Genomic DNA, 27966 nt, shown 5'->3' on the forward strand with positions numbered 1-27966 from the left:
GCGCAGAGGCCAGAGTCCTCAGTGGGACCCTGGGTGGGAAGCGGGCCAGGCGGTATAGAAAAGGTCTGGAAATGGGGAACGCTGTGGGGTTATAACTGTGTCATCAAGGTTTGTAGTTCACTGTGCAAGGTGTCAAGGGAAGAGCGGGCTCACTAGTCAGTATCGCAACTAGACACCTGAGCCCTTGTAGTGCGAAGACGGCCATAGGCAATACACAAAAGATTGTGCTTTCTATGTTCCAACAAAACATTTAAGGAAGAAAAATGGGCCTAGTACAATCAAAAAGAATGAAATATTGCCATTCGCAACTACGTGGATGGAACTAGAGGGTATTATGCTAAGCGAAATTAGTCAGAGAAAGACAAATATCATATGACTTCATTCATATGAGGACTTTAAGAAACAAAACAGATGAACATAAGGGAAGGCAAACAAAAATAATATAAAACAGGGAGGGGGACAAAAACATAAGAGACTCTTAAATATGGAGAACAGAGGGTTGCTGGAGGGGTTGTGGGAGGGTGGATGGGCTAAATGGGTAAGGGGCATTAAGAAATCCTGAAATCATGTTTGCACTATATGCTAACTAATTTGGATGTAAATTAAAAAAAATAAAATTTAATTTAAAAAAAGAAAGAAAAATGGGCCTAGTAAATGTGAGTGTGACAAAAGTAATAGTGACTCAAGTTTGAACTTTCAGCGGTATTTTCCCAAATGTCTTCATCATGAGGAATCCAAATGTGAAACCAATCCTCACCTTGTACCTATGCTTAAGGCTATCTTACTGTCAGCTTGGCTAATGTAAATGGTCTTTCAAATCCCTATGTTTGGTGTTACTACAAGCCATATACACATATTCTTACCCTGGGATGATTTTGGAAGTATTTGCTAAATAAATAAATAAAACATTTAGCCATGGTACTGGTATAGCTATCCTCTTAAATACAGTTTCCAAATACCAATATTCTACTTTCATTTTTAAATTTCATTTATTTATTTTGATGGGGGGGGAGGGGCCAAGAAAGAGGGAGAGAGAAAATTCCAAGCAGTCTCCATCCACACTGTCAGCACAGTGCAGGGCTTGATCTCATTAATGGTGAGATCATGACCTGAGCTGAAATCAAGAGTCAGATGCTTAACCAACTGAGCCACCCAGGTGCACCATCAATATTGTTCTTTCAGTGTGAAATATGAGTGGGTGTGTAAGATCAGGGTCCAAATCTAAACAAATAGGAGATAATCAAGAGTCTTTCCAGCCTATTGAAACTGGTTATGAGTACTTTAATATTTGGTGTTTTCCATTGCCAGAAATTTATTTCTCTGAAAATTTTGTTGAATTACTATGGATACAGTGATAAATTTCCCCATACTGATGAAGGGAAGGCAACACTGATTAAGAAAAATTCCATTCTGGCTTCGCCTGTGGAAATACACCCTATGGCTTTTTTTCATGCTTATCAACAACAGAATACACACATCCATCTCAGCATAGTTTCAAATAACCAAAGTCCTTATGAGTACATCCTCTTGGAGTAGCCACTCTGTGGGAAGAGTAACTTCCTTTAAAAAACAGTATATAGTATCGTGTTTGATAAATGGCTTTAGCTTATTTATAATTTCATATATAAATGTAGAATGTAGAGGCACCTGAGTGGCTCAGTCGGTTAAGCATCCAACTTTGGCTCAGGTCATGATTTCACAGTTTGTGGGTTCAAACCCCGTGTCAGGCTCTGTGCTGACAGCTCGGAGCCTGGAGCCTGCTTTGTATTCTGTGTCTCCCTCTCTCTCTGCTCTGCACCCTGCTCTCTCTCTCTCTCTCTCTCTCTGTCTCTGTCTCTCTCTCTCAAATAAATAAACATTTAAAAGTTTAAATGTAGAATGTGTATTTCTATTGTCAGCATGTAGTAACAACAAAACTTTTTATCTACACACGCACACACACACACACACACACACACCCCTAGGCCCAGCAGACTATTGATGAGCGACCTCAAATAAGAGGAGCCATGAACTGAGAATCAGTATATTATACCTGATCAAGAGAAAGAAGTTAAAGAAGCATGTGTGGTTCGAGGTGAAGGGAAAGGGAAGAAGAAAGCAGGAGCCGTATGTGTGCATTATGCATTATGACATACGCAGGAGGAAAGAAAACATTAGAAAAGAATCTCACAGCTTTCTGAAAATTGCCTGAAAATGTGAAGAGATTACAGTGTGCAGCTTCATGCAGTAATGCACTTTAGGATTTAATTGGTGCTCTTGAAAAATGCTGTCCTTACTAAATCAGAGGAAAATGTTTACTTTTAACTACAAAAATGTACATTGTTTCACTATTTTAATTTGTTCTTCTTAAAACACTGTTGTGTGGCCTTCTCAGCCATTGCATCAGTAGTGAACTCAACTTTTTACAGTACGTGCAGAGTGCCAAGCCAACATACCTTGGCTGTAAGTAATGCAGGGCTAGACTTTCCCACATTCAGCTGTTTCTGGATTGTATCTCTTGTCTATCTCTAGACCCTACCTGAAGGGCAGTGACCAAAGGGACAGCTCCAGGTTCTTATCCCTTCTAACTTTGTGAGACAACCATCATCCCCGCAAAATACCTCTAATGATATTGTCACTCTGAAAGCCATCCACTCCAGTTTCTATGCTGTGATTAATCTATACACAAAAAGTTAAAAGTCATGGTTTATTAACTTGCCTAGATAATTTCCAACTGTGCTTAATGATAGTGAATGGCCGACCAACCCAGAGCTGTGTAGCATTATGACAATAGCTCCATTTATTGACTTCTTCAATAATAACAGAAGTTATTGGGGCACCTGGGTGGCTCAGTAGGTTAAGCATCCGACTTTGGCTCAGGTCATGATCTCATGGTTCGTGAGTTCAAGCCCCATGTTAGGCTCTGTGCTGACAGCTTAGACTCTGGAGCGTGCTTCAGATTCTGTGTCTCCCTCTCTCTCTCTCTCTCTCTGCCCCTTCCCCAACTCACACTCCTGTCTCTCTCTCTCTCTCTCTCTCTCTCTTTCAAAAATAAATAAACATTAAAAATTGAAATAATAGCAGAAGTTATCACAAAAACTCCTATTTATATGGTGTGTACTATTAGCCACTTGTTTCTCCTAGGTTCTATACATTTATAACCTTATTTAATCCTCCCCAAAAAAGGTGGCTCAGAGTATACCCAAAACATATCTGACTCCAGTAAGTAGCAGATGGGGATTCAAGTTCTAAGTTAGAAGCCCTTGCTCTTTCTCAAAGTAAATACTTCTGAAAACGTTGGCCAGGAAAACTGATGATGCACATGATGACTACCATGGTACTCTCATGTTTTCATAAAAATTTATAGTAATATATTTTTTTCATTGTTTGACATAAAAGACTTTGTTCTTCTCTTAAAGGGAAGGTTTCCCAAAATGTGGCACACAGACATCACATGGTGCCCAGATGAAATCATTTATACAAAAACAAACATTTGAAAAATTTTAATAATAATATACTTATTTCATTGTGATATAAAAAATATAACTGGAAGGGCGCCTGGGCGGCTCAGTCAGTTGAGCGTCTGACTTCGGCTCGGGTCATGATCTCACAGTTCATGGGTTCGAGCCCCGCATTGGGCTCTGTGCTGACAGTGCAGAGCCTGGAGCCTGCTTTGGATTCTGGGTCTCCCTCTCTCTCTGCCCCTCTCCCGCTCATGCTCTCTCTCTCTCTCTCTCTCTCTCTCTCTCTCTCTGTCAAAAACAAACGTTAAAAATTTTTTTTTAATATAACTGGGATATTAAAGTCATTTACAACAGTTTGTAAGGAGAAAGAAAGAATAACTGATATCACAATCCTCATGGAAAATGTCACAACGTCTCTTGCAAAACTTTTGAAATTTCATTAAAAGTTATTTAAAGGCAGGGAGGGAAAAGCACAAATCTCCTTTTCCCTCCATCAGCCTAACAATCACCACATCTCAAAAGCACCTCCAGAGGCCTGGCTCTAGCTTTATACCCTTATCACTTTACATAATACAAGAATTACATCTCTGAGCCCCCATGTGCATTCTCACACCCCCAGAAATACTTCTGAGGACTTCTGGGCAACTAAGAGTCCTAATCAGAATTCACCCTGCCTAGAGAATGGCAGGGGAGTACAAGCAACAGTTTTTCCCCCTCTTACAGAAGGTTAAAATATTTCCTGGTCAAAAAGGTCTGAAAATCTAGGGTTCAAATTGAACATGAGACTAAAGGTAGGTGTCCCGATTTGCCACAAAATATGTGAGAAGTGCATAAGTTCTGGAACTGGATAAATGAGGGCCTTGATAAAAAAAAAAAACAAACAAACACCAAAAGAAACCAGGGGAACTGACTGAGGCAAATAGACTTGTTGATTTGGGTCCTACCTACTCTGTCCCCTTATAGGATGTGGCATGAAGTAGCCATGGGTTTTAATCCTGCCTCTGACACACACTGAGTGTGTGATGATACAAAAGATATTTGCATCCTTTGGGACTGTTTCCTCAGTTCTAAAATAGAAATTATAATATTTACACTAGATGATTGTTATGACGATTCAAGGAGTTGATGTATATGAAGTGGGCATTACATTGCAAATGGGTATGGCCCATTATATTCTTTTTTTCATTTACATTTAAATAGTTTTTATTTCATTTACCATTACATTTACATCTCTAGCAAGTGATGTTGATTCTGAATTTCAAGTAGGGATGTGAGACTAACTTTTTAAATGGTTTGAGTTTAGAAACTTAACTAGAAGTAAGTTTGTAAATAACTGAGGACTGACAGCGTTGCTCTAAGTCGTGGTATAGGCTTAAAACTGTATCCCTTGCTGTGTGTGATGCCAAAAAAGTAAAAATTCTCCTCATGCAGCCCGCACAACTCAACACCAGAGTCTGTCAAATGGTCAGGCAGTCTTCAAGTTACAATGCAGAGGCAAACAGGACCACATAGTTAACTCCCCAGCTATTATTTTGGCTTGTTGCATTTCTATAGATTCAGCCAATCAGATGACAATGAGCTCAAATGGTTTCACACATTTTATCACTTAAAAGACACAGCAAAAGCAAGATCAGCTTGGTGTCAGCTCCCTGAAACCTTAGTCCTGCAGGGACTGAGACTGAATAGAAGGTGTTCAGCGACAGACACTACAGGTGGTGGGGTCTCTCTGCCAGTGGGGACTCCACATCTGCACCCTAAGGCAGTGAGCATTTTCTGTCCAGAGCTGTACTCTCAGGTGGAGCAAGGAGCACATCCTGTACTCAACTGAAAAGAGATGGATAAGGAACGACCTTGTGTCAGCCTCCAGCTACAGAGGGAGGCAGGTGAGAAACTATCTGGTGGAAGTCCCTCATCAGGCTGCTTGCTTATCTTCCCCTGCTCCAAGAGGAATCACAAAGTGTTCTTCCAAGAGTCAGGTGTTTACAATATAGCTTTACCTACACAGCCTACATGGGACACACAAAATCACAAGGGCACCAAGGCAGACATGGTCCCCTACACAGTCTGTAACTAAAAAAGTCATACGCATGGTGCCTGCAAATGTAATATCTCTAATACTGACTCCTAAATGCTAGAGATGCTTCTATTGTCAGGATCATCACAAAAGATTAATTAATTCAATACACATGCACAGATTCTCACCATGTTTCAGGAACTATGTGGGATGCTGGAAATGAAAAGACCAATGTACTTGTTATGGGGGATACCAAACTGGTGGGGCAGATACACACATAAACAGAAAATCAGTTGAAATGCAAAGGAGAAATACAGGGAAGGGACCCAGCAGAAAAAAAATAAAAACGTTGAGAAAAGTGGCCAGGAAGTAGGAGGAAAACTAGGAGAGGAGATTCATTACCAGAGTGAAGGAGCTCACCTGAATTCCCACATTCACTGGTCACTGGGTTTATATACTTGATTCTGGTGATATAAGACTGGGCGACATCTATGCCTTACACTCAAAACTAAAATTGGCCTCTCACTTAAAAACTAAATATAATTGACCCTTGAACAATGCAGGGGTTAAGGGCACCAACCCCTTTGCACAATTGAAAATCCATGCATAACTTTTGACTCCCCAAAAGCTTAACTACTAATAGACTACTTTTGACCAGAATTCTTATTGATAACATAAACAGTTGATTAACACTTATTTTGTATGAAACCATAAAACAGACTCTTAGATAACAAACAGGGTTGCTGGAGGGGAGGTTGGGGTGCAATGGGTTACATAGGTGATGGCTATTAAGGAAGGCACTTGTTATGATGAGCACTAGGTGTTATATGTAAGGGATGAATCACTAAAGTCTACTCCTGAAACTAATATGAAACTATATGTTAACAACTGGAATTTAAATAAAAACTTGAAACTAAAAAAAAAAAAAAAAAACTTACCTCATATGTATTATGTATTGTATTCTGAGAATAAAGTAATCTAGAGAAAAGAAAATGTTATATAAAGAATCATGAGGGGCGCCTGAGTGGCCCAGTCTGTTAAGCATCCGACTCTTGGTTTCAGTTCAGGTCATGATCTCACGGTTTGTGGGTTTGATACCCAGGTCAGACTCTGTGCTGACATCTCAGATCCTGGAGCCTGCTTCAGATTCTGTGTCTCCCTCTCTCTCTGTCCCTTCCCCTCTTGCACGTGCTGTCATGCTCTCTCTCTCTCTCTCTCTCTCTGTCTCAATAAATAAGTAAACATTTTTAAAAAAAGAATCATGAGAAAGAGAAAATACATTTACAGTACTGTACTATTTCACCAAAATCTGCATATAAGTGGACATGCATAGTTCAAACCCGTGTTGTTCAAGGGTCAACTGCAATCAGAATGGCCCCTTTTTATTAAAAAACGTATCTATCCGCTCAGGTATTCCCATTTGATTGAGGAGATAACTAAGGATGAAAGAAGATCAATATCTTACTCAAGGTCAACACATTGGTCCCTTGAATTTCTTTGGTCAGTATTGTACAGTTTTCACCATACAGTCTTTCACCTCCTTGGTTCAATTTACTCCTAAGTATTTTATTCTTTTTGAGGCTAGTGTGAATGGGATAAATATAGTTTTAGATAATAAAGTTTTCTTTATTTCCTTATCAAATGTTTCTATTAGTGTATACAAATGAAACTGATTTCTGCATGTTTATTTTATATCCTTCTACTTTACTGAAATCATTAAGGAGTTCCAATGAAATATCATATCATACCTGTTTGGATAGCTAGTTCCAAAAAAATAGTAAAAACTTAACAGGTGTTGCGGAGGATGTGGTGAAACTGGAACTCTTATACACTTTGGTCAGAATATAGCATGGCACAGCCATATGGAAAACAGTGTGGATTTTTCATAATAATTAGAAACAGAACTACTGTATGATCTACCAATCTTAGAGTATATTTCCAAAAGAATAAAATCAAAATCCCAAAGATATACCAGAAACCCCATGTTCATTGCATCATTATTCACAAGAGCCAAGATAGGAAACAACCAGGGGTGCCTGAGTGGCTCAGTCAGTTAAGCGTCCAGCTCTTGGTTTCAGCTCAGGTCACCATCTCATGGTTCCTGAGTTCAAGCCCCGCATCATGCCCTGTGCTGACAGCACGGAGTCTGCTTGGGATTCTCTCTCTCCCTCTCTCTCTCTCTGCCCCTCCCCTGGTTGCTCTCTCTCTCTCTCTCTATCTCTCTCTCTCTCCAAATGAATAAACTTAAAAACATTTTTTAAAAGATAAGAAACAACCCAAATGTCCATTGACAGATAAATGGATAAAGAAAATGTGATGTACTGGCGTGCCTGGGTGGCTCAGTTGGTTGAGGTTCCGACTTTGGCTCAGGTCATGATCTCATGGCTTGAAGGCTCGTGAGTTTGAGCCCCATGTCGGGCTCTGTGCTGACACTTCAGAGCCTAGAGCCTGCTTCAGATTCTGTGTCTCCCTCTCTCTCTGCCCCTCCCCCCACTTGCACTCTGTCTCTCTCTCAAAAATAAATAAACATTAAAAAAAATTTTAATATGATGTGTACATACAATGAGATACTATCCAGCCGTTAAAAAAGAAGGAAACCTTGACATTTGTGACAACATGAATGAACCTAGGACATAATGCTAAGTGAAATAAGCCAATCACAGAAGGACAAATACCACATGATTCCACTTATATAAACTATTGAAAATAGACAAATTCATAGAGGCAGAAAATAGAATGATGGTTACCAGAAGCTAAGGAAGGTGGAAATGGGGAATTGTTTTTTAATATGTATAAGCTTTCTGTTATGCAAGATGAGTAAGCTCTAGAGATCTTCTGTGCAACAAAGCATGTATAGTTAACAATGCAGTATTGTGTACTTTAAAATATGTTCGGGGTCTCCCGGATTGCTCAGTCGATTAAGCTTTCCAACTCTTGATTTCATATCAGGTCATGGGATCAAGCCCCATGTCAGGCTCCATGCTGGGTGTGGAGCCTGCTTAAGATTCTCTCTGTTTGTCTTTCTTTCTTTCTTTCTTTCTTTCTTTCTTTCTTTCTTTCTTTCTCTCCCTCTGCCCCACTCCCCCATTTGCACGCACATGCTCTCTCCCTCTCAAATAGAATAATAATAATAAATCGGGGCGCCTGGGTGGCGCAGTCGGTTAAGCATCCGACTTCAGCCAGGTCACGATCTCGCGGTCTGTGAGTTCGAGCCCCGCGTCAGGCTCTGGGCTGATGGCTCGGAGGCTGGAGCCTGTTTCCGATTCTGTGTCTCCCTCTCTCTCTGCCCCTCCCCCGTTCATGCTCTGTCTCTCTCTGTCCCAAAAATAAATAAAAAACGTTGAAAAAAAAATTTAAAAAGAATAATAATAATAAAATGTATTAAAAATTAAATAAAATAAATTATGTTCACAGAATAGATCTCAAAGGTTTTTATCCAAAATACACACACACACACACACACACACACACACACACATAAGAGAACACAATAAAATTTTTGGATGTGATGGATATGTTTACTATCTTTGTTGTGGTGATGGTATCATGTGTGTATGCACATGCACAAACTCTTCTAAATGTATACACTAAATACATGCAATTTTTAAATATCTTCTATAACTCAATAAATCTTTTTGTAAATTCCAGTATAGTTAACATATGGTGTTCTATTAGTTTCAGTATAGTGATTCATCAATTCTATACACGACTCAGTGCTCATCATAAGTGTACTCTTTAATCCTTATCACCTAGTTCACCCATCTCCCCATCATTGGTTACCATCAGTGTGTTCTCTATAGTTAAGAGCCTGTTTATTGAGGGGCACCTGGGTGGCTCAGTCAGTTGGGCGTCCAACTTCAGCTCAGATCATTATCTCAAGGTCCATGAGTTCGAGCCCCACATCAGGCTCTGTACTGACAACTCAGAGCCTGAAGCCTGCTTCAGATTCTATGTCTCCCTCTCTCTCTGAACCTCCCCCGTTCATGCTCGCTCTCTCTCTCTCTCTCTCTCTCAAAAATAAATAAGCATTTAAAAAAAAAGGAGAACTTCTCAAAGATGCTTCTACCCAGCCTTTATTCCTTCTCTCTTCTTCACTGGAGTTCAAACCAGAATCCTATTCCGAAGGCTCTCCCAGCTTCTTCCGAATGCCCACTTTCTCTCAAAGTTGTTTCCCCTAATAAATTTCTTGCACGTTGAATTCTGTTTTAACATCTGCTCCTTGAAGGCTCTGGACTAACACAAGTGGCATGTGTAAGATACCTTGACCCGAAAACAACACAGGGGCTTTGTGTTCTTTCTGATGTTAACACTTTTCTCTACAGGGGCCAAACTTTATTTAGTGAGTGTTGCCTAAAGCTTTCTAGGCCTGCATAGAGTTTTAAAAGTATACTAACCCATGAATGGAATTAGTCTGTTTCATTCAATCAAACCTTATGGATGTTTATTTCAGTTATTTTCAATTGTGCACCATTTCAAATATAACCAGGGTAAATTCCTATGTTCAGAAACCTTTGTACATCTGTTGAATCATTTGACTAGAAAATATTTTAAAACAGGGGCACCTGGGTGGCTTAGTCAGTTGAGCATTCGACTCTTGATTTTGACCCAGGTCATGATCTCACAGTCATGAGATCGAGCCTCACATTGGGCTCAATGCAGAGGGGAGCATGGAGCCTACTTGGGATTCTCTCTCTCTCCCTCTGTTTCTGCCCCACCCCCACTTATGTGTTCTCTCTCTCTCTCTCTCTCTCTCTCTGTCTCTCAAAATAGATAAATAAACCTAAAAAATGCATTTAAAAAAGAAAATGTATGGATCATGCAGAGTTTACACTGACGTCTTGATGTATATCCCTAACTGGCCTCCCAATTTCCAGAAATGTAGCACAGTAACTTATCTCTCATCTTCTCCAGTGTTATTTATTTACTTTTTACTTACTTAGTTCTGCTTTATAGTCTTTTCCAAGGGATAGAATTAAAAGGGAAGTAAAGCAGGGCTCAGCCTTTATACAAAAACCTTGTTCTGTGGATAATAATGTCCTCCCTTGTTAAAGAACTGTGCCTGAAGCTTTCCTGCACTTCAGACTTCCGAGAGTGAGTATGTCATGGAATCAAACATGACTTTGGCATGGTTACCACAACCAGTTGGTAAAATGCTCTGGTTAATTACACCTGTTCCTCCAGAAAAGGCCTCACAGTACAGATGTGTCTGCACCAATTCTAGCTTTGAGGAAAGGTGTATCTGAAGTAGAATCCCAGCTCCATCACTTAGTAACTGTATCTGTGAGTTTAGGCAAGCTGATGCAGCTCTGAGTGGCTCAGTTTCCAGTACATATCGAGGGGTAGGATGTGTGAGAGGCTTAGACAAATTTTAGCCCAGGTCAGACTTGAACGTGGCACCTAAAATTGCACTCATCTGTGAGGATGAGGCCCTGAGACCGAACCTTACTCCTTCTGCTATCCCCAGTACGGGTCATGTGAGGATTCAAACAGCCTAGTTACATCTGAAAGATACCATTAATGCCAGGCTTGTGGAAGTCACACATCCATGAGGAGAAGAAAGAATATGGAACTTCCATTTCCACCTTCTGACCGCTGGACCCCAAATCCTGGCTATGGGAAAAATCGCTGCATATATTAGACACTGATTCAGAGCATATACAGCCCCTTGGAGACGCTTGCCCCACTCCTACCTAGCTGCCACCTACCTGACACCATTACAGATTCTTCAAAAGGACATGCCACCATTCTATCAAGCCACCAGTTTCTGAATAGTGAGGAACATGATAAGACTAGTGAATTCCATGACCAAAATGAGTTTCTTCATCAGACCATGCTGCCTGGCATACAACAGTGGTAGATAAAGCATTATGTAAGTCCACCGATGATAGTTTTGGCAGAAGCACTGTACGCAAATTAATCTCCACAGTACTTGTTTATTCTAGTAAGAACAAAATGTTCCCCTTCCGTGATGGAAGAGGTCCAATAAAATCAACCTGCCACCAGCTAGTTGGCTGATAACCCGGGGGTTGGTGCCATTTACTGAGTCCATGCATAACTTTGTCCCCTGCCTCATGGCCAATTTGTTCAGAAGCCCATCGGACAATGAGAGGGGTGGCTGATAAAAGAGGCTAACTAATATCCATAGAACAGTTCATCTATTCATTTTATTTTTAAAACGTTCCACTGCTGAGGTTACCCTGTGTTGGGCATTCACTTACACAAGAAAAGGAAATAAATGGCATCCAAATTGGTAAGAGAGAAGTAAAACTTTCACTATTTGCAGATAACATGATACTATATATAGAAAACTCGAAAGACTCCACCAAAAATTTACTAGAACTGATAAATTACTTCAGTAAAGTTACAGAATACTAAATCAATGTACATAAATCTGTTGCATTTCTATACACTAACAATGAAAGAGCAGAAAGATAAATTAACAATCCAATTTACAACTGCATCAAAAACAATAAAATATCTAGGAATAGATTTAACCAGAGTGTTGAAAGACCAATACTCTGAAAACTATAAAACACTGATAAAAGAAATTGAAGATGACACCAAAAAAAATGGAAAAACATTCCATGTCATGGATTGGAAGAACAAATATTGTTAAAATGCCCATACTACCCAAAGCAATCTGCAGATTTAATACAATCACTACCAAAATACCAACAGCATTTTTCACAGAACTAAACAAGCAATCCTAAAATATATACAGAACAACAAAAGACCTTGAATAGCCAAAGCAAATCTTGAAAAAGAAAATCAAAAGTAGAGGTATCACAATTCCAGACTTCAAATTATATTACAAATCAGTAGTAGTCAAAACAATATGGTAGTACAACTATATGGACAATTAACTTGTGACAAAGCAGGAAAGAATACCCAATGGGAAAAGAACAGTCTTTTCAACAAATGATGTTGGGAAAACTGGACAGCAACCTGCAAAAGTAATAAACTGAACCACTTTATTACACCATACACAAAAATAAACTCAAAATGGATCAAAGACCTACATGTGAGACCTGAAACCATAAAAATCCTGGACGAGAACACAGGCAGTAACCTCTTTGACATTAGCCATAGCAACTTTTTTCTAGATATGTCTCCTGAGGCAAGGGAAACAAAAGCAAAAATGAACTATGGGGATTTCACCAGAATAAAAACCTTCTGCACAGCAAAGGAAGCAATCAATAAAACTATAAGCAACCTACGGAATGGGAGAAAATGTTTGCAAATGACATGTCTGATAAAAGGTTAGTATCCAGGGTGCCTGGATGGCTCAGTCAGTTGAGTGTCCGACTTCAGCTCAGGTCATGACTCACTGTTCATGAGTTTGAGCCCCACATCAGGCTCTCACTGACAGTGTGGAGCCTGCTTTGGATCCTCTGTCTCTCTTTCTCTCTCTGCCCCTCCCCAGCCTGCAAGCTCTCTCTCAAAAATGAATAAACTTTTTTTAAAAAAAGAGTTAGTATCCAAAATACATAAGGAACTTATAAAACTCAACACCCAAAACACGTATAATCCAATTTAAAAATGGGCAGAAAACATGAATAGATATACAACAGACACATGAAAAGATGTTCATCATCACTTACCATCAGGGAAATGCAAATGAAAATGACAATGAGATATCACTTCACACATGTCAGAATGGCTAAAATCGAAGACACAAGAAACAACAGGTGTTGGTGAGAATGTGGAGAAAAAGAACCCTTTTGCACTGTTAGTGGGAATGCAAACTGGTGCAGCCACTCTGTAAATCAGTATGGAGGTTCCTGAAAAAGTTAAAAATAGAACTACCTTATGATCCAGCAATCACACTACTGGGTATTTACCCAAAGAATACAACAATACTAATTCAAAGGGATACATGCACCCTTATGTTTATAACAGCATTATTTACAGTAGCCAAATTATAGTAAGCAGCCCAAGTGTCCATCGTTTGATGAATAGATAAAGAAGATGTGGTAGGTATATACAATGGACTATTACTCAGCCATCAAAAGGAATTAAATCTTTGCCATTTGCAATGACATGGATGGAACTAGAGAGTATAATGCTATGCAAAATAAGTCAGTCAGAGAAAGACAAATATATGATTTCACTCATATGGCAAATTTAAGAAACAAAACAGATGAATATAGGGGAAGGGAAGGAAAATATAAAATAAGATAAAAACAGAGAGGGAGGCAAGCCAGAAGAGACTCTTAAACACGGAACACAGACAGAATTCGCTGGCGGGGTGGCAGGTGGGGGTATGGGCTAAATGGGTGATGGGCATTAAGGAGGGCACTTTCTGGGATGAGCACTGGGCGTTGTATGTAAGTGATGAATCACTGAATTCTACTCCTGAAACCAATTCTACACTATATGTTAACTAACTTAATTTAAATTAAAAAAAGAAACAGATTCTCAATTATAGAGAACAAACTGATGGTTATCAGAGGTGGATGGGGGAATGGGTTAAATAGATGATGAGGATTAAGGACTGCACTCATCCTGAAGGGAATTGTTGAATAACTATATTGTACACCTAATATACTGTACTAATATAACACTGTATTAACTAACTGGAATTAAAAACTTAAAAAAATAGATTAGTAGTTACAAATAAAAAATTAAAAATTTTTTTTATTAAAATTAAAATAAAAATTGCCTGCTAGGCAGGTTAGAATCCTTGCTTTCTTTTTTTTAAATTTTTTTTTAACGTTTATTTATTTTTGAGACAGAGAGAGACAGAGCATGAACGGGGGAGGGTCAGAGAGAGAGGGAGACACAGAATCTGAAACAGGCTCCAGGCTCTGAGCGGTCAGCACAGAGCCTGATGCGGGGCTCGAACTCACGGGCCGCGAGATCATGACCTGAGCCGAAGTCGGCCGCTCAACCGACTGAGCCACCCAGGCGCCCCTAGAATCCTTGCTTTCTGTAAAACTGTTTCAGCACAGCTTGTGTGTATGCCTAAACACCAGTTTTGTTAGCTTTTGAACTATATATAAAGTGAATCATATAGCATGTCCTGTTTTGTATCTAGTTCCTTTCACTTAACATTTTATCTGTGTGGGGTTTAGTTCATTCCTTCTCATACCTATGTGGTATTCCATACTGTGAATCTAGCACAATTTACTTATGTATTTTTCTATTGGTAGGTATTTGAGTTGTTTCTAGTTTTTAGCTACTAGAAATAGAATTTGTATATGAGTATTATTGTAAGTCAAAGAATGTTCACCATTGCTAGTATAAGATCGCAAAAACTTAAATCATACACCACTTATCCATCTACAAAAAGAGTGGTTGAATAAACTCTGGCTATAATAAATAATGACACATTATCAAAACCATTTCAGAACATGTGAGCCACTGTTTGAATAAATTACACTAGTACTAACCAAGGGATGCTGTGAAGATGACACATGACTCTAATGACTGTAGATGTTCACAGTAACCAATGGGGCAGTGAGCTCCCTGAGCTCATCCTGGGGTTACCCATGGGTAGGGATGAGGATAAACAAAACAGGGCCTGTGACACACATGCCTGGTCACTACAGAGCACTGCAGAGACTTCAACTGGCCCATGATTCTGATTTCAGAGCTTCTCACCTGTCTGACTGTCCTGACCACTTCCAGAGAGGCAGACCCTGGCTGTACCTAAGGAGGTCCAAGTCAGGTCTTCTACAGCAACTCTAATCTGCTTCTCCTTCTCTTGGGCCAAATCTACTTTCTTATCACTTCAGATCCCCCTTCATTTAAGAGTGTCCTCTGTGTGCTAGGAATGCATTTCTGCCCATTGTGCAGATGAGGTGACCGAGACCCATGGAGGTCAGGAGCTGAGTCTGCAGCCCCACAGCAGGTCAGTGGGTGGGTATTTTTGGGTCATTCCTCATCCCATAGCCATATATCCCATCGAGCCATATGGAGCTTTTCTTCTGTTTCTTCCTCCAGGACTCTGTCTCCCCTAGACTAGCATCACGGGTGTGCCCCAGCTAGGACTTATAGACCCAGCATTCAGGCCGGAAGGGGACTGGGTGGAGGCAGAGATGGCAGCTGGTCAGAATCTGAATGGGGACTTGGGGCCTTTTCCTAAACCCCAGGCTCTGTTGGGGCTGTACCTAACGCCTTAGGATCAAGGCTGTACCTTCAGGAAAGGCCAAGCTGTAGACCAATTTCTCTTGGGGCTCAGGCTAAAAAGGCAACCTGTCTCATTAATAAAAGCCTAAAAAATCAACCTTTCAATGAGAAAAAGATTAAAAATATGAGAACTTACCCCTAACCACAGAAATGAGCTTCTTCTGGCAGGAAGAAGAGCAGGAGGAAAATGAAGGCCATCTGTAAAAGACTGAACAAAAGTGATGAAGACCAGGGTCCTCCAGGAAGAAGAGATAGAATTGGTCCTGGGCTTCCTTCAGCTGTCCACGTGCAGAGAAGAAGGCCCTGAGGGACACCCAGGACTGGGGCTCACACACCCAGACTCTCTCAAGTGTGAATGTTTAAGTCTATGTTTCTCCTCTGCCTTCACTGAGGCTTTCCTGGTCTTGGAGATGAGCCCTCCCCTGCTGGTAACAGTGGGTATCCTTGTAACATGGAGAGTCTATAGCTGTGCTGTGCCTCGTGACACCAAGACTTCATCATGAAACCAAGGCTTTAGTCAGCCTTCCCTGAATGAAAGTAAAAGGCCACTTTTAAGTCTAAGTCTAAGTCTAGCAGAAAGCTCAGTTTGGACCTGGACTAATTGTGAACCCCAGACACCCAGAACAAGAAGTGGAGAAGTTGTGATATGTGGTTGGTGACAGCCAAGCTAGTTGTGAGAGCTGAAGACAGAGAGCAGGAGCCACAGTGAAGTGAAGATACTGAGCCTAGGAGGCTCCTCAAAAAGTTAAAAATAGAATTACCCTATGACCCAGCAATTTCACTATTAGATACTTACTCAAAGGTACAGATTTGAAGGGGTACATGCACCTTAATAGCAGCATTATCAACAACAGCCAAATTATGGAAAGAGCTCAAATGTCCATTGACTGATGAAGGGATAAAGAAGATGTGGTATATATATACACACCACATATATATATGTGTATATATGTGTGTGTGTGTGTGTATATATATATATATATATATATATGGTGTATATATGCATACAGACAGTGGAATATTACTTAGCCACCAAAAAGAATGAAATCTTGCCATTTTCAACGACAATGGCTGGAGCTAGAATGTATTATGCTACATGAAATAAGTCAGTCAGAGAAAGACAAATACCATACGATTTCACTCATATGTGGAATTTAGGAAACAAAACAGATGAACATATGGGCAGTAGGGGAAGAAGAGAGAGGAAAACAAACCACTAGAGACTCTTAATAATAGAGAAAAAACTGAGGGTTGATGGAGGGAGTGGGTGGGAGATGGGCTAGATGGGTGATGGGTATTAAGGAGAGCACTTGGTGTGATGAGCAATGGTTGTTGTATATAAGTTGTCAATCACTAAATTCTACTCCTGAAACCAATATTGCACTGTATAATAACTTGAGAAAGAAAGCTGGTAAAAACAAAAAAAAAAAAACAAAAAAAAAAACAAAAAAAAAAGCAAGGGGCAGCCAGATGTCCAAGGCCAGATACTGCCCTTGCATGATTTTGGCTTCTGCAATCTTGCTTGCCTCTTGTGTCAGTCTGCAGCCACTATCCAGAAGCTTGACTGTACTAGCTCCACCCATCCTGGAAGCCCATATGTATAAAAGACCAGCAAAACCTGAGCCAGATGCCCAGCCTTTGGAGGTGACTCTGCTGGGCCAGCACTGGTGCAAAATGAAGAGTCTTTTCTGATTCCCCGATTTAGTTAGTAATAAACTAACTAAAATTTAAATTAAAAAAAGCTGAACTTCTTTAATTAAATAAAAGGGGGGTACCTGGGTGGCTCACTCGGTTAAGTGTCCAACTTTGGCTCAGTTCATGATTTCAAGGTTTGTGGGTTCGTGCCTCTCGTTGGGCTCTGTGCTGACAGCTTGGAGCCTGCTTCGAGTTCTGTGGCTTCCTCTCTCTCTGCCTCCCCCACTTGCACTCTGTATCTCTCAAAAAAAAAAAATAATAATAATAATAATAATAAGGGGCACCTGGGTGGCTCAGTTGGTTGAGTGTCTGACTTCAGCTCAGGTCATGATCTCATACTTTGTGAGTTCAAGTCCCACATCGGGCTCTGTGCTGACATCTCAGAGCCTGGAGCCTGCTTTGGATTCTGTCTCCCTCCTCTCTGCCCCTCCTTCACTCGCACACTGTCTCTCTCTCTCTCTCTCTCTCTCTCTTTCAAAAATAAATAAAAGTTAAACATTTTTTTTACTTACAAAAATAATAATAAACTTTTTAAAAATTAAAAAAAAAGATAGCGAGCCTAGAAACAAGGATGAGGAGGGAGAAGAATATCAGGAAAGCTATTTTATATGAGTGAGAGAGAGAGAGATGTGGAGGTGGAGAGACAGAGAGATACAGAGAGAAAGAGAGACAGAGACAGAAAGGATTAAACCTAAAGCATTGCATTCCAAAGAAATCCTATTGTTACAGAAGAGGAAATAGCTATCAAGTAGGAAACACATTTTTTACTCTCATCTTGACATGAGGGATCAAATATCATAAGGTTTATTCAAATCCCTATGTCTTGGACAAGATCACAAAGTAGATTACAGTCCACGTGAAACTTTATATTTATTCTTATTTCTGGGATGTTAGTAATCATTGTTATTTACGAGAACAAAGTTGTGGGGGGCATTTTATATAGTGAAAAGATAAACATCTAAACCCTAACATAATTTGTATATAACTTAAAGATGCTCTAGTTTCCATGGATCAGGTATGAGAATGGTATTCATATCATTCCAAAAGAAAATACCTATGAATGAGGCCTGGAATCTGAAGTATCTCAGCTAAGGGCAAAAACAATAACATGCCTTTGTTCACCATTGTGGGGAGGAATGTCTGAATCCCACTGCAGGAAGCTTGTACCACCTGCCAGCCTCTAACAGGACTTCTGTCCTATGCCTGGTTTGAGGTTTTCTCTAGTCATTACTCAGATTATATCTTTCTTGTCCATTTCAGTCATTGCTCATATTTTCTGGTCTTCACTACAACACTGAAAACAACAAAACATTGGTGAGAGGAATTAAAGAAGACCTAAAAAATGCAACAGTATACTGTGTTCTTGAGTCAGAAGACCCAATCTTTTAAAGAGATCAATTATCCCCAAATTGATCTGTAAATTCAGTGAAATCCCCATCAAAACCCCATACATGTTTTATAGAAATTTACATGCTGATTCAAAAATACATATGGCATGCAAAGGACCTAGAATAGTCAAAACAACTTTGAAAAAGTAGAATAGTGTTGGAGAGCTAATCCTATCTGATTTCAAAACTACAATAATCAAGACATCGCTGTGCTAGCATCATACTAGCTGGATAGATCAAAGGAACATAACAGAGGCCAGAAGAGTCCCTATTATATACGGAAAACTGATTTTTGACAAAGGTGCAAAGGCAATTAAGTGGAGAATGAAAGGAACAGCTTTGAATCCAAATGACAGCCCTGCCTTAGTTTAAAGCTAGGTACTCTTTTCTGCTTATTATGGATCTTTGATAAGAAATACAATTGCTGAGAAGTCTGTTTTGCTTGCTGTTTGCTACGAGCATTGTGAGACCTTTCCTGATTGTAACCCACTGTGTAGTAGAATGGGCTGTAAAACTTCCTAAATGTAGTCTGATATGTAATGAAATGAGTGATTGTATACAAACTAACCGGCATTTCTCGCTTCTGTAAACCTGCTTGCTTAGCACATTCCTCACCTACCCCCTTCCCCCTTTCTTCCTCCCGCCACAAGTAAAAACCTCCCCTGTGCTATTTGTCTCTGTCTATAAAAACGCTATACCAACCCTAATCGTGGCCTCTTGCGTCACCGGCGACGAGTGCGCAGAGGACCAGGTTCGAACCTGCAATAAACGACCCTTGCCGCTTGGCTTTGACTTACGACTCTGGTGGTCTTTTGTGGGAGGTTTTGGAACTTCAGGCATTACATTTGGAGGCCCCAGCGAGATCTCCCCAGAGCCCACCAGACTTCTGGTCAACGGGTCGTATTTGATTCCGATCGGTAAGTAAGCCGGCTCTAACGTTCTTCCTTTTCTCTCTGATCTGTGTTTCTTCTCTGGAGAACCGGTTCTGTCTGGAAGCTGGTGTGACCCTGGCGGACGCGCTATAGGGCACCCGGCCGGGGTCAGTTGGAGACGTCCACTGACATCTGGGGGCCTTCTTGGCCCATCTGGGGGCCTTCTTGGCCCATCTGGGGACCTTCCTGGTCCATCAGTGGACCTTCCTGGTCCATCGGGGGGCCTTTTTGGCCCATCAGGATTCTTTTCTGTGGGCTGCTTACGCCCAACGCGCCTGCGAGCTAAATACTTTCATTTTCTCTATGAACTTCCAGAGTGCTAAGAAATATCTCTAGGCGTCTAAAAGAAAAAAAAACCATCTAGGCATGCCAATTGTTACCCGTATTTTGATGTGATGTGTGTCTGTGTGTCTGTCTGTTAAATCGACTGGAATGATTGTTGGGAGTCAGGGGCACGCGCCTGACTTACCCTATGTGTAGTTCCACGACATAAGCTACGGGATTCGAGTGGGCTCTAACCCGATTTCCGCGGTGATCCTCATACGGCTTAAGGCGGTCAAAATTTATTTTGATCCAAGCAGGGGTTTATACCTGCCCGCCCATGCTAAGAGGCACCTAAGTTCCCGCGAGGGACGCGGACGGGCGAGTACGCGAGTGCTTCTATGTCAGTCTAAATGTATTGTCACCCCTGGGCCCTTGTAATAACCGCCGTCCTAGCCATAACCCTTTCTGTTGGGCTGGCCGAGACGGCCCCAGAAAGTTGAAACCACTGTCAGAGATTCTTGTTGGCTCTTGTTTTTCTTTCGTGCGTCGGATGTTTTATTGGAATTAAGTGTTTTTTCGGCTGATCAGAATTAATTATTCCATCCTTTGTTCCTCTTTCCTCCTTCCTCAGCTGCTTGCGGCTTTCCCTCCTGCCCCTCCGCCCAGGGCCCAGCCAGGCCGCCAGGGGTCTCACCCTCGGAGGTCGCCTGTGCGAACTCCACCGCTGATTTCAGCCGCTTCAGGGCCCCCTCCGTGCCGCCCCCTTCTCTTCTCCTCTTCCTCAGAATCATAACATGGGCCAAACGCAGAGCACCCCTCTCTCCCTCCTTCTCGCCAACTTCAGGGACATAAAAGCTAGAGGGCACAACTTAAGCCTAGACATTCGCAAAAGGAAGTTGATCACCTATTGCCGCTCTGAATGGCCCACCTTTGGGGTCAATTGGCCTACAGAGGGAACCTTCTGCCTCCCTGTGGTCCTTAAAGTAAAATAAAAAATTTTCCTACCAGGGAAAGAAGGTCACTCGGATCAGATTCCCTATATTCTGGTGTGGCAAGATTTAGTAGAAAACCCACCTCCTTGGATGGCCACTTCCTTAATAGCAGAGTCATGCCGAATCCTAGCGGCTAAACCTATCAACCCTCCCAAGCCGCCAACTCCAACTGCACCCCCTGTTCTCCCCGACAACCAAGATTTACTTTCCTTTGACCCTCCCCCTTACCAGGTTCCTCCTCTTATTCCGCAAGCTGCCCCTATCCCTGCTGCGCCGGCAGAGCCTCCCGTAGCCCAGCCCATAGGAGAACCAGAGAATAGGGAGGCTCAACCCGCGCCTATGCCTAGTGGGGGCGAAGTCCAAGGGCCGGCCGGACGTACCCGTAGGCGGGCCCCACATGAGCCAGGACTCCGCCTTCCTGACTCCACCGTAGCTTTACCTTTACGGGAAATAGGGCCTCCCGATGAGACGGGGAGCCCCCGACTTCAATACTGGCCCTTCTCTACCAGTGACCTATATAACTGGAAAACCCAGAATGCCCGATTTTCTGACAACCCTAAAGATTTAATAAGTCTCTTAGACAGCGTTATGTTTACCCACCAACCCACCTGGGATGATTGTCAGCAGCTCCTCCGAATCCTGTTCACCACCGAGGAGCGAGAAAGAATTCAATTGGAAGCAAGAAAGCTGGTTCCTGGAGATGACGGCCAACCCACTGCTAACCTTGATCTCATTAATGCAGCTTTTCCCTTGACCCGACCCCCACAGGATGGCTGGGACTACAACACGGCAGAAGGTAGGGGACGGCTACGCATTTATCGCCAGACTCTAATGGCGGGTCTCCGGGCTGCTGCACGCAAGCCCACTAATTTGGCAAAAGTGTATTCAGTAATACAAGGTAAGACAGAGAGCCCTGCCACTTATTTAGAAAGATTAATGGAAACCTTCAGACAGTATACCCCCATGAACCCCGAGGCCCCCGAAAATCAAGCTGCTGTTGTAATGGCCTTTGTAAATCAGGCAGCCACTGATATTAAAAAGAAACTCCAGAAACTAGAGGGCCTGGAGGGAAAACAGATTCAGGACTTACTCCGCATTGCCCAGCGTGTCTTTAATAATAGAGAGACTCCAGAGGACAGGCAACTTAAAGCCACCGAGAAAATGACCAAAGTCCTGGCCGCTGTTGTCCAAAAGCCCCTGGATAAACAAAAGCCCCTAGATAAGGACCAATGTGCCTATTGCAAAGAAAAAGGCCATTGGGCCCGAGAATGCCCTAGAAAGAAAAAGCCACGTCATGATCAAAAACCGTGGCAGCCAAAAACCACACCCGCCCTCTTCACTCAAGAGGCAGAATAGGGGGGACGGGGTTCGGATCCCCTCCCCGAACCTAGGGTAACCCTACAAGTGGAGGGGAACCCAGTTCAATTTTTAGTTGACACAGGAGCACAACATTCGGTCTTGATCAGGCCCCATGGAAAAATTTCTAAAAAATCTTCCTGGGTCCAAGGGGCTACCGGAATAAAAAAATATCCCTGGACCACCCAGAGGACTGTGGACCTAGGAAATGGAAAGGTCACCCATTCCTTCCTAGTCATCCCCGACAGCCCATGCCCCTTATTAGGAAGAGACTTACTCACTAAAATGGAGGCCCAAATTCATTTTACGCCAGGGGGCCCCCAAGTGACTGGCCCTCACAACCAACCCATTACCACACTCTAAGATTAGAAGATGAATATCGACTCCACCAGGGGCCACCCTCACAAAGTCAAAACATAGAGCCCTGGCTCCAACAGTTTCCAGGGGCATGGGCTGAAACCGGGGGTATGGGGTTGGCTAAACATCGCCCAGCTCTATTCATAGAGCTGAAACCAGGGGCAGATCCAGTTCGGGTCCGACAATACCCGATGTCAATGGAGGCCAGAAATGGCATCACGCCACATATCCGTCGCCTCCTAGACTTAGGCATCTTGCGTCCCTGCCATTCAGCCTGGAACACCCCCCTGCTGCCTGTACGAAAACCTAACAGTGCGGACTATCGTCCTGTACAAGATCTGAGAGAAGTTAACCGCCGAGTCATGGACATACACCCAACAGTACCCAACCCCTATACCCTCCTAAGTGCCCTCAGCCCAGAAAGACAATGGTATACTGTCCTTGATTTAAAAGATGCTTTTTTCAGCCTGCCTCTGGCCCCCAAAAGTCAAGAGCTCTTCGCCTTCGAGTGGTCCGATCCTGAGAGAGGCATAAATGGGCAACTCACCTGGACCCGGCTCCCCCAAGGATTTAAAAACTCACCCACCTTGTTCGATGAGGCACTTCACGAGGATCTGGGTGAGTACCGGAATCAAAACCCCAAAGTGACTCTCTTGCAGTACGTTGACGATCTTTTAATCGCTGCTGAGACTGCCGAAGCTTGCTTGCAAGGCACCAAAAATCTCCTCCGGACACTTGGTGCCCTGGGGTACCGGGCTTCAGCAAAGAAAGCCCAAATTTGCAGATCCGAGGTAACCTACTTGGGGTATCTGTTAAGAGAAGGCCAACGATGGCTCACTGATGCACGGAAGGAAACCGTCTTCCGCATCCCCCGACCCACAACGCGAAGGCAGGTAAGAGAATTCCTGGGATTGGCCGGGTTCTGCCGCTTGTGGATACCTCGGTTCGCCGAGATAGCTAAGCCTCTTTACCTGGTCACCCGAGAACAGGCGCCCTTTGAGTGGACAGAGAAAACTGAGCAGGCTTTCCAGCAAATCAAACTCGCCCTATTGTCGGCGCCAGCCTTAGGGCTCCCCGATGTCTCCAAACCCTTTCATCTCTTCGTAGATGAAAACAAGGGGGTAGCCAAAGCAGTGCTGACGCAACTCCTTGGTCCATGCCCCAGGCCCATTGCCTATCTTTCAAAAAGACTAGACCCAGTAGCGGCTGGCTGGCCCCCTTGCCTCCGTATGATCGCTGCTACAGCTCTAATGGTAAAGGATGCTGATAAGTTAACTATGGGACAAGAGTTACATGTTACAACCCCTCATGCCATCGAGGGAGTCCTCAAACAACCTCCTGACCAATGGATAAGTAACGCCCGACTGGTTCACTACCAGGGACTATTATTAAATCCCCTCAGAATCATTTATGCTCCCCCCCCTCCCCCCGAACACTAAACCCTGCCTCCCTGTTACCAGACCCGGACTTGGATACACCCTTCCATGACTGCGCTGAGATATTGGCACAGGTTCATGGAGTTCGGGAAGATTTACAGGATCACCCGCTACCAGACGCTGAGGTTACCTGGTTCACTGACGGCAGCAGCTTTGTACATCAGGGTCAAAGGTACGCGGGGGCAGCAGTCACAACTGAAACTGAGACTGTTTGGGCAGAGCCTTTGCCAGCTGGCACCTCTGCCCAACGAGCTGAACTTGTGGCCTTAACCAAGGCACTGACTTTAGGAAAAGACAAGAAACTAAACGTGTATACCGATAGCAGATATGCTTTTGCTACGGCCCACATACATGGAGCTATATACAGAGAGAGGGGGCTGTTAACTGCAGAGGGGAAAACTATCAAAAACAAAGAAGAAATATTGGCTCTTTTAAAGGCACTCTGGCTGCCTAAACGACTAGCCATCATACATTGCCCAGGCCACCAAAAACCGGTCACACCGGTGGCCAGAGGAAATAGTTTGGCTGACCAGGTGGCCCGAGAGGCGGCTTTACAGGTGGACTATGCTTTAATGACCACCCTACCAGACCCCGGTTCAGCTAGCTTACCAGAAAATCCCGCCTACACTAAAGAAGACCTAAACTGGATCCAAAAATTACCTTTAACTCAGTGCCTTAACGGATGGTGGAGAGCAGCAGACTGTAGCATAATCCTCCCAGAAGAAATGGGAAATAAAGTCTTATCCAAGATGCACCGAGCCACTCATATGGGCACAAGAAAAATGCAAGACTTAATAAGACATGCTAGGATCACTATTAAAGACTCCAGGACAAAAATTGAGCAGATAGTCACTAGCTGTAAAGCTTGTCAATTAACTAACGCCACCAACCACGGGAAAAACCCTGGCTCCAGAACCCGCGGAACCAGGCCGGGAGCCTATTGGGAAGTAGACTTCACCGAGGTAAAGCCTGGAAAATATGGATATACATATTTGTTAGTGTTTATAGATACCTTTTCAGGATGGACAGAGGCCTTCCCCACCAAGCATGAGACTGCGCAGGTAGTAGCAAAGAAAATGTTAGAAGACATCATACCCAGGTACGGATTTCCTACCCTAATAGGATCAGACAACGGACCAGCATTCATTTCAAAGGTAATACAAGGGATAGCGCAGTTTATTGGGGCTGATTGGAAACTACATTGTGCATATAGACCCCAAAGCTCAGGACAGGTAGAAAGAATGAATAGAACTCTAAAAAAGAGACCTTAACTAAATTGACCATAGAGACTGGCGCTAATTGGGTAGTCTTACTCCCCTACGCTCTGTTCAGGGTGCGGAACTCCCCTTACAAACTGGGATTAACCCCCTTTGAAATCATGTATGGAGTGCCCCCCCCTATAATTCCCAACCTACAGTCTAATGTGTTAACTGAATTTGATGATCATAAACTTCTTATTTCCCTGAGGGAACTCCAGCACACCCACCAGGAAGTTTGGCCCCGATTGAGAGCCATTTATGAAAACGGGCCCCCTCCTGAGCCGCATCACTACCGACCCGGAGATTGGGTATACGTGCGGAGACACAAGCAAGAGACCCTCCAACCACGGTGGAGGGGACCCTACATTGTGATCCTAACCACACCCACTGCTCTCAAAGTCGACGGGATTGCTACCTGGATCCATTACACCCACGCCCGACCAGCTGATCCCTTTGCGGTTCGAGAAGACTTCGTGCCGGAAGCCAACACCGCCTGGACGGTTGACCAGAGTAAGACCCATCCTTTAAAATTGACTCTGCGTCGAAAACCTGACCCCGAAAACCAGCTGAAACCAAAGCCTGGGTGTCCCATACCAAGACTGTTGCAGCAGCTCCGGACCCACAATGATCGGAGGAACACTCACTAGCGTGCTCCTGCTCACCTCCTACGGACTGATAAGTATTATGGGCAACCCCCACATACCCTATACTTTAACTTGGAAGGTTTCTAATTTAGAAACCCAGGAAGTCTATAATACTACCCTGCTCTCCGCTTTACTTGGGCCTCTGGCCATTCTACTTCTCGCTCTCACATTAGGCCTCTGCATCATAAACAAAATTATTAATTTTGTCCAAGACAGGTTCAATGCTGTACAATTAATGGTCTTACGAACTCAGTACCAACCGCTCGAGACATTACAAATAGAAAACTAAAGATCCAAGATTGGTTCTTTAGGCACAAGGAAAAGGGGGGAATGAAAGGAACAGCTTTGAATCCAAATGACAGCCCTGCCTTAGTTTAAAGCTAGGTTCTCTTTTCTGCTTATTATGGATCTTTGATAAGAAATACAATTGCTGAGAAGTCTGTTTTGCTTGCTGTTTGCTATGAGCATTGTGAGACCTTTCCTGATTGTAACCCGCTGTGTAGTAGAATGGGCTGTAAAACTTCCTAAATGTAGTCTGATATGTAATGAAATGAGTGATTGTATACAAACTAACCGGCATTTCTCGCTTCTGTAAACCTGCTTGCTTAGCACATTCCTCACCTACCCCCTTCCCCCTTTCTTCCTCCCGCCACAAGTAAAAACCTCCCCTGTGCTATTTGTCTCTGTCTATAAAAACGCTATACCAACCCTAATCGTGGCCTCTTGCGTCACCGGCGACGAGTGCGCAGAGGACCAGGTTCGAACCTGCAGTAAACGACCCTTGCCGCTTGGCTTTGACTTACGACTCTGGTGGTCTTTTGTGGGAGGTTTTGGAACTTCAGGCATTACAGAGAAAGTTGTTTTTTGAACAAATGACTGTACAACAATTGGATATCCATAAGGCAAAAAAAAGCTGTGACTTATACTTTACACTATGTTTATATCTATATCTATACTAATCTATCAATATAGATATAGATAGATATAGAAAATCTTACTAATTTGTGCTACTGGTAATATGACATCAGTGAAAAGTTCCTATTGTTTAAATCACCTAATTCAATGATTTTATTTCTTAAAACCAGGTTACGGGATTTTTTTCTTTCCTTTTTGGACAAGATACGAAGTGTTTTATGCCATGAATAACCCTGCCTTCACAAAATATATTTTCAATGAACTAAAAAGTAAAAAGACCAACTCCTTTACCAAGTCATTTCTTGTGGCACATTACTTTGGCAATGGTAATTAACAGTTAAATCCCCTATTGAGGCCCTTATCACTTGATTTTCCATCCCTTATGGATCCACCCCCTGCCTTTACACATGGAATTATCCACAGATTGACATTTTGAATAAAGATGTAAAATATGTAAAAGCATTAATAACGTTAAACAAATAAAAGTGAAACTAGGCAGAAGAAAGGTTTCAATTGCTTCCCTATCTGTTTGTAATAAATCTCACAAGTTCTATTTTGTCCGAATTAAGACATCATGGGTAAAATTCTCAATTCCACTCCAAGCACAGTTTCTTAAGTCCAACCGCTTCCCTTCTCTGGCTCTAACACTCCTGAATTACAACACTTACTGTCAGATGCCAAATATCCAGAGACATTCCCTACTTCCTTGCGCTTACAGAATTATTTATAATACCCAATCCCAGGAAACCCATGAAATTTAGCTAACCCCACTCTGCTTGCCATATATAAGCTGCTTTCTACAGTTCCAGCTTGAAGTTACCCTTTTCCTGGGTTCAATGCCCTGTGTGGCCCTGTGTGGCCCTGTGTGGCCCTGTGTGGCAACCTGTTTTCTTTTGGAGCTTTAAATAATAAAAAGTTCTTTCATCTCTAGGTATCATTGTGTTGTGCCCTGCCATCATCGGAGCCTAACAAATACTGAAACATGTTGGAATATTGTTATTATTATAAAAATAATTTAAAATAAAATCTGTAGAAAAGAAAACAAGAATTAAACTTGCTTTTAAAGACTAAAATGAAACAGACATCTTTAAAATTGATCCCTGGTTATAGATAAGTTCTCCATAATCTGGTCCCTGGCAC

At 42.5% G+C, this 27966-nt stretch overlaps 2 protein-coding genes across 2 annotated transcripts in view; both read left to right on the forward strand.

Moving 5' to 3' along the window:
* LOC131502008 (P antigen family member 3-like) overlaps nucleotides 1–27966 on the forward strand; it is a 186318-nt gene that overhangs the window by 144215 nt on the left and 14137 nt on the right. The window lies entirely within an intron of this gene.
* On the forward strand, nucleotides 20607–26691 carry LOC131502006 (uncharacterized). Its single transcript, XM_058712620.1, is given in 3 exon segments — nucleotides 20607–21655; nucleotides 24033–25264; nucleotides 25267–26691. Coding segments are annotated over 3 exon segments (2586 nt in total). The 5' UTR covers nucleotides 20607–20949; the 3' UTR covers nucleotides 25915–26691.

The sequence above is a fragment of the Neofelis nebulosa genome, chromosome X, assembly GCF_028018385.1.
Source record: "Neofelis nebulosa isolate mNeoNeb1 chromosome X, mNeoNeb1.pri, whole genome shotgun sequence".
In the NCBI taxonomy this organism is placed as follows: domain Eukaryota; kingdom Metazoa; phylum Chordata; class Mammalia; order Carnivora; family Felidae; genus Neofelis; species Neofelis nebulosa.